The 6,347-nt window shown below is 35.8% G+C and overlaps 1 protein-coding gene across 1 annotated transcript; it reads right to left on the reverse strand.

Moving 5' to 3' along the window:
* Positions 1 to 4,498: 4,498 nt before the first annotated feature.
* Positions 4,499 to 6,079, reverse strand: LOC130998123 (heat stress transcription factor B-4-like). The gene is made up of 2 exons (XM_057923560.1): positions 5,643 to 6,079; positions 4,499 to 5,560 (listed from the first exon to the last, which is right to left on the reverse strand). The coding sequence occupies exons 1-2, from the start codon at positions 5,889 to 5,891 to the stop codon at positions 4,784 to 4,786; spliced, it is 1,026 nt and encodes a 341-aa protein (XP_057779543.1). The 5' UTR covers positions 5,892 to 6,079; the 3' UTR covers positions 4,499 to 4,783.
* Positions 6,080 to 6,347: the final 268 nt, after the last annotated feature.

Consider the following 6,347-nt stretch of genomic DNA (forward strand, 5'->3'; position numbering starts at 1 on the left):
AACACCTCCTTAAAGTATACAATATCGATCTAAAAGTAATTAGGATGAAAATTTATACTTTTCAAATTGTTGCATCTTAAGAATTAACTGTTTGATAAGCTAATCTATGAGCTAGCCGTCGGACTCGCCTCACCGCAAGCATGAGAAAAATCAAGAATAACATATTGCAGCTGTTACTACCACACGTTATAAGCTAGAAAAAAAAGATCATCGAGAAAACATGCATTATTATTATACAATATACGATAATTCTAAAAATAGATTATTATCAATATTATTAAATCTCAACTAAGACAATCATAATTGTTCGTGCAACTCAATAACTACCTTTGTACTTCATTCTGTCCTAAAAATTAAAACATTAAAATTATAAATAATGCTCTCCTTTTCATTGAAGATATGGTGCTTTGAAATGATGCTTCAGTTTAAACACATGAAATGAAACATAAAATTACGAACCTCATGGAGAACTGATGTGACGCATGGAGATTCCTAAAAAATTATGAATTTTGATATCTAATGAATTGTAAGTACTAGAATGATTCTCCAAGGTAGTTAGAATATCTAATAATTTGGTTATGATGATTCTCTTACACGAGGCCTGCAACAATATTGATAAAAGTTTTTTTGGGGTTTTTGAAGTCGTGTGTTACATCTCAAACGCTTGCACTTTCAATTCTCAAATGTTAGCTGCATTTTGTTTTCCTTTAATTCCAATTTATGTGTATAATATAACACCGTTAATGCACATATATATTGCTTGTAAAAATATAATGCAAAACAAATAAAAAAGGACCTCGAGAGAGGATCGAGGATGCACTTTTGGTACCAATTATCGTACTCACGGTAAAAATTGGGTTAGCTAAGACGATGCTTACCTCAAGATATGAGTACGTGCTTTCATGCATATTTCGACTTCCCCAGGTTGAGACAACGATGGGTCCATCCTTGTGGAGATGGAGCCACAGAAGATAAAATATTATTTAACATATAATAAGGAGCATTTACTATGAAGAATTAATATTGATAAATAAAAATATTAAGACTGATTTTTTATTTATTTTGATGAATTGAAATTTTGGATATACCAAGGCCCTTGATTATTTCTATCATTTAAACTAATTTTGTTCGATTCTTATCCCATTGAAATGATTAAATTAGAGAAATTCTATCATTGAAGATAAAAATATACGGCCCCATCATGCAAAGTAAACGACTAAACGCGCCCTTAAAGTATTATTTTGAAACATGATGCAATGAAGCAAGAAATATATAGAAAATAATTCGATCTGCAACACAGGAACATGAGTTAATCTAATATGCATCAAAGATATAATGGGGAAGAAACTCTGACTTGGGTTTGATCGTTGTATTCATGACTAATTTACTTTTTTCTTTAATTTCTTACTTAATTTGTTCCCTAATTAAAAGAACTACAATACAGAAATTGGTAATTAACCATCTTATTTAAGAAGAAATCCTATTTTCTTCTGGAATAAAGATATTAATTAATTAGCCCTCCAAAATAGTGTGATACTTATCATGTCCTATATAGCTACACAGATTTTATATATACATACCTCAAATAATCATGATACACAGAGTTATAAATATATTAATAATTAAATATTGAAGCACAAAAAAATCTCACATATCCTCCCACTACAAAAAAAGTTTCTACTAGTGACATGAGATTTGGTAGCTATTATGCATGTCACAAAAATTAGTGACATTTGAAAATGTAACTATTAGTGATTAGCTACACCATCAAATATCACTAATTTTTATGACACACATAATAGCTACCAAACCTGACGTCACTAGTGGAAACTTTTTTTGTAGTGTCCCCATCATGAGCACTAATTACTACATATATAATAAGACATTATTTAAATGAGTAAGCTAATCATACAACCAAATTTCTAGGAAACTCGAAAGAAAAAGACGATGATTGATAAGAATTTTGAACCTTCCATTAAAGCAAAGCTCCTTGAGAAACAAAAAGAAAAAAAAGATAGTAAAACTTTAATTAGGTCTACAGTCTACTACATGTATAGATGTAAAGTTGCAATATTCCAATTTATAATATCAAAGTTTTAAATTGTCAATAAAGCGTTATACCAAATAAAATGTCAATAAAGTGCACTAAAAAGACTAAAACAAGAAGATCTATGAATACAAAATAAAACCCTTTTCCTTTCCCAACTTTCAAAAAACTGGGCTGTTAAGCAACATGCAAACATTCATCTTCCTAAAGTATACCTTCAATTCACCTCATCATCCGTAGACTCTTCACTTTTTTATACACCCCCACCAAAATATCTGATCATTTCCTTTTTATTAATTTGCGCTCTCTCTCCCTGTATTTATATTGTCTAGTATTTTGTATATAGTGCACGTGCAACTTCTGGTCACGTGCCAAGTCTCACAAGAGAAGACAAGAAAAAGGTCCTTCAAGAATTACACCAAGATCATTGATAGATAAAGAAGACTTAGGTGTACACACAACTAGGGTTTAGGGCTTTTCTTTTTTCTTTAATTTGCTAGTGTCTGATACCATATCACTGCACTGCACCAAGCTCCAAGATTTTCTAACTATTCCTTTTATTTCTTATTACTCTCTTTGTCCCATAAAAATATGCCTAGCTAGCGTGGGAAGGTATGAAATTTAAGAAATCCTATAAAGTGCATATATTATGAATGAAGGAAGGATCCCACATATTACTCTCTTCGTCCCATGAATCTTGACACGTATTACTTTTTGGATTGTTCCACGAATCTTGACAAATTTCCAAATAAGGTAATAATTATCACTTTTATTATCTTCTTTCTTCTACTTTATCACTTTTATACTTTATTACATACGCACTTAAAACACTAATCTACAATTTCTTAATTCCTGTGCCGAAACCAAACGTGTCCAGATTCGTGGGACGAAGGGAGTAGGTCATAAGTGAAAAAATTATTATTATAAATGGGGTAGACATATTTTTATTATACGGATGAAAAAGAAAAGCTAGACATGTTTTCATGGGAGGAGTGAGTATTAGTTAGTATTGTGTTGTTTGATAGTAATTTTATAGTCCGCATCTTTTATATACAGAACTAGGGCTTAGTACCATAATATCTTATCCTTAATTTATGAGAAGGATTCAGTAGTTTTTTTTTCTTTTTGAGGTGGATTCAGTAGCTTTTTACTTCCTCTATCCCCGCTATCTTGAGACATTTTTTTGGGTAGGAGAATTAAAAAAATAGAATTTTGTGTGTAGGTGCAAAAAGTGAAAAGATAAATAAAGTGTAAAACTTTTGTTAAATAAGGAAATGTTTTAAGATAGGTGGAACTACCAAAACGAAAAGTGTCTGAAGGTATATGGGACTGATGAAGTATGTTTGTTTTTAAAAGATCAATAATAAAAAATTATATATATATATATATATATATATTTGTAGGTTGGACTGTAGAAATTTACACTAGCATTTATTAGTAGTCAAGAAAAAAAAAGTAAAAGGTGTGCAAATTAAAATACTCGGTCAAAACTTTCCGACGAAACTTTGGCCTCATACTATTATTGGGAAAGGAACAAGCAAACTACTCTTATTTTTAAAGTATAGTATATGAATATGATATTTAAAAATAACACGAGTGAACAACGGAAAAGGCTTAATTATTTCTTAGTGAGAGAAAATAAGAGGAGGATCAAAAGGTGTCAAAAGCTGCGTTACTTATCAAATATATACATAGATATAATAGGATATGGGAATTGTGTTGTGATGATTCGAACAAGCATAGCATAGAAGTGTTGATGACAGAAACATTAGAAACAGCATTTTTGGGTCTGTTTCAACCTACATTTCGCTTTCATGAAATAAATCAACTACCTTCTTTTACTACCTATATTTACACAATACAACATTCGTTTTTTGTTCTCATCTCTGCGTTTTGTTTGCGTGTGACAGACACAGCAGTTTCAGATAATCCAGAAATTTATTGATAAATCATAACCATATAATCAAAAGTCTCATGGTAATAATACTAGCTAGTGCATAGCATCTATCCATATATAGAGCTATTATTACAGCATTAATGTACTTGAAAAAGACATAAGAAATTTCGTGAAATCCTAAGTTAATATCTATATTTATATTTATGTACATTACTCAAAACAATTTTATAGGACAAATTGTTGAAGATACGGTCACAGAAGTACGTATGATACATTAATGCATTGATCAGACAAGTCCCAGAAAACAAAATTACAAGAAATTTTGCCCCAGGCTGTAAGCTGTCTGAGAGTTTTCCTCTCCAACTGATCAAAAAAGATAAGTTTCAGGTTCAGGTCTCCTCTCTCTCTCTCTCTCTCTGGGTGTGCATTAATTAATCTGACTGAAACAATCAGAGATACCCCAACAGAAAGAGAGATAAAAACGATCAAAAGATAGAGTTGAAATCCAATCATCACCCAAATTTGAATGCTGCATCACTGATTTTTTAAGAAAATAGAGCAAAAAACCACACATTATCTTGGATAATATGAAGATCATATCGTCTTAATTAATCTCTTCACTCTAACCAAAACCCACCGGCATCAATTGCTGGGAGCAGAAGATGAATAACCGAAGCTACAGTCTATATTTACACACACAGCACGCACTCACGTACTAACAGAAACACCTCAAGGTAAAGACTGATTAAAACATATATTTAGCAGAAACTAGGCAAAGATACAAGAACATATGAATTTGTTTCTCCTTTTTTTTTTTTTTTGGTGGAGAGAGAAGCTAGCTAGCAAGAAGATGGAGGCATGAGATTGAATCCTAAGTCATCCTTTTCAAGAACCAACCTCGTCTTGTTCGTTGTCGCCGCCGTGGAATTGCATTCCGGGTGCAATCTCTTCTTCGACGACAGCGCCACGCCGAACAGCTTCGTCCGGCACGGCGCCGCCGCCTCGCTATCGGCCGCCACCGTGAGGCTGCTCTTGCTTGGGGAAGATGACGGGTTGACGAACGAGTTGGGAAATTGTTTAGGGTTTCCGCCTCCATTCATCTGTTGGTATCCGATCAAATTAGTGAGCGGCTTATGCAGCATTGCGGCGGCGGACGAGGGCGGCGATGAGGTCGGGAGAAATAGAGATGAATGATAGGAATTGCTGGGAGCCATAGGCTTCACGTGGTTCTGCACGAAGTAGATGATGTCGTTGTAGAGTTTCCTCATGTGCGTGAGCTCCGACATGAGCATGCTGTTGTTTCTCCTCAGCCTCTCGTTGTCTTCGGAGAGCGCCGTCAACGACGCGGCGGCGTTGACGCTGTGGTATCCGCCGCCGGTGGGGGACGCCAGCGGCGGCGACGACTCGCCCCATGGATGGTCGTCCGAATCGGTGGGGGAGATGCTGAGGCGGCTGGGGTAGGGGAAGAAGCCCTGGCCGGTGATGGGGTGGTGGTGGTGCGGCACCTGCGGCTGCGACGTTTTCCGGCGGTGGATCTCGCAGAGCAAGTGCTTCTCCCCCTTCTTGAAGAAGTCGTTGGCGAACTCCCATCGATCGGGGACGATCTTTCTGAAACCCTAGATGGTTGGAAAAGAGGAAAGTTTAGAAAATGTTTGGCATTGATATTCATGCAGAAGCAGAATGGAATGAGAATCTCACATAGGTGTTGAGCTGGCGGACGAAGCTGGAGAAGTTGTTGTGCTTGAAGTAGTTGGGGAGGAGGTCGCGGGCGAACTCCGGCGGCCGCCACACCACGAAGGTGGAGTCGTCTTCGCCCCATGAGACGATGTGATCGGTTGCGGGGTCGTCCACCAGCTGGTACGTCTTCGTCAGAAACGGCGCCGGAACTGATTTCTGCGAATCTAAGGAGAGTAGGATTCCTTCACAGCTATCCAGCATTAAAGCCATGGATGCAATACTATAGTATGTTGAGTTTGAGAGTGGAAAAAAAAAAAGATGAATTCCCAAATTGTATGAAATTTTCTGAGGAGATGCAAATTTTTATATTTACCAAGGAGACCTCGGTTATGTAGTGAGAGAGGAATATGTGTCTGTCTGTCTAAAACTGTGAAATAAGGGCTTTTCAAGACAAACCCGTGACAACCCTTTCTCTCTCTACGTTTAATTAATAAAAAAATAGTAATTTAGTGATGGAAGGAAATTAATTAATCACGCAGAAGAGGAGAGGAGAGGAACAAAATGACGGTGGCGCCCCTGTCTTCCTTTTTTCCTAGCTTGTCCTTTTTTCAGGAAAATATTTAACTTTTTTTCTTCTTTTTGTTTGTCTTTCATCTTTTGAACACTGATACTGCTGTTTTGCTGGACTATCTGCTTCATCATTTGCTACTGTTTCAATATTGGATA

Source organism: Salvia miltiorrhiza, chromosome 1 (genome assembly GCF_028751815.1).
Source record: "Salvia miltiorrhiza cultivar Shanhuang (shh) chromosome 1, IMPLAD_Smil_shh, whole genome shotgun sequence".
NCBI classification, from domain to species: domain Eukaryota; kingdom Viridiplantae; phylum Streptophyta; class Magnoliopsida; order Lamiales; family Lamiaceae; genus Salvia; species Salvia miltiorrhiza.

Coding starts and splice junctions, on each gene's coding strand:
- LOC130998123 (XM_057923560.1), bottom strand. CDS start 5,891: ATGGCTTTAATGCTGGATAGCTGTGAAGGAATCCTACTCTCCTTAGAT. Junction 5,561..5,642: donor TCCGCCAGCTCAACACCTAT/GTGAGATTCTCA, acceptor CCAACCATCTAG/GGTTTCAGAAAGATCGTCCC.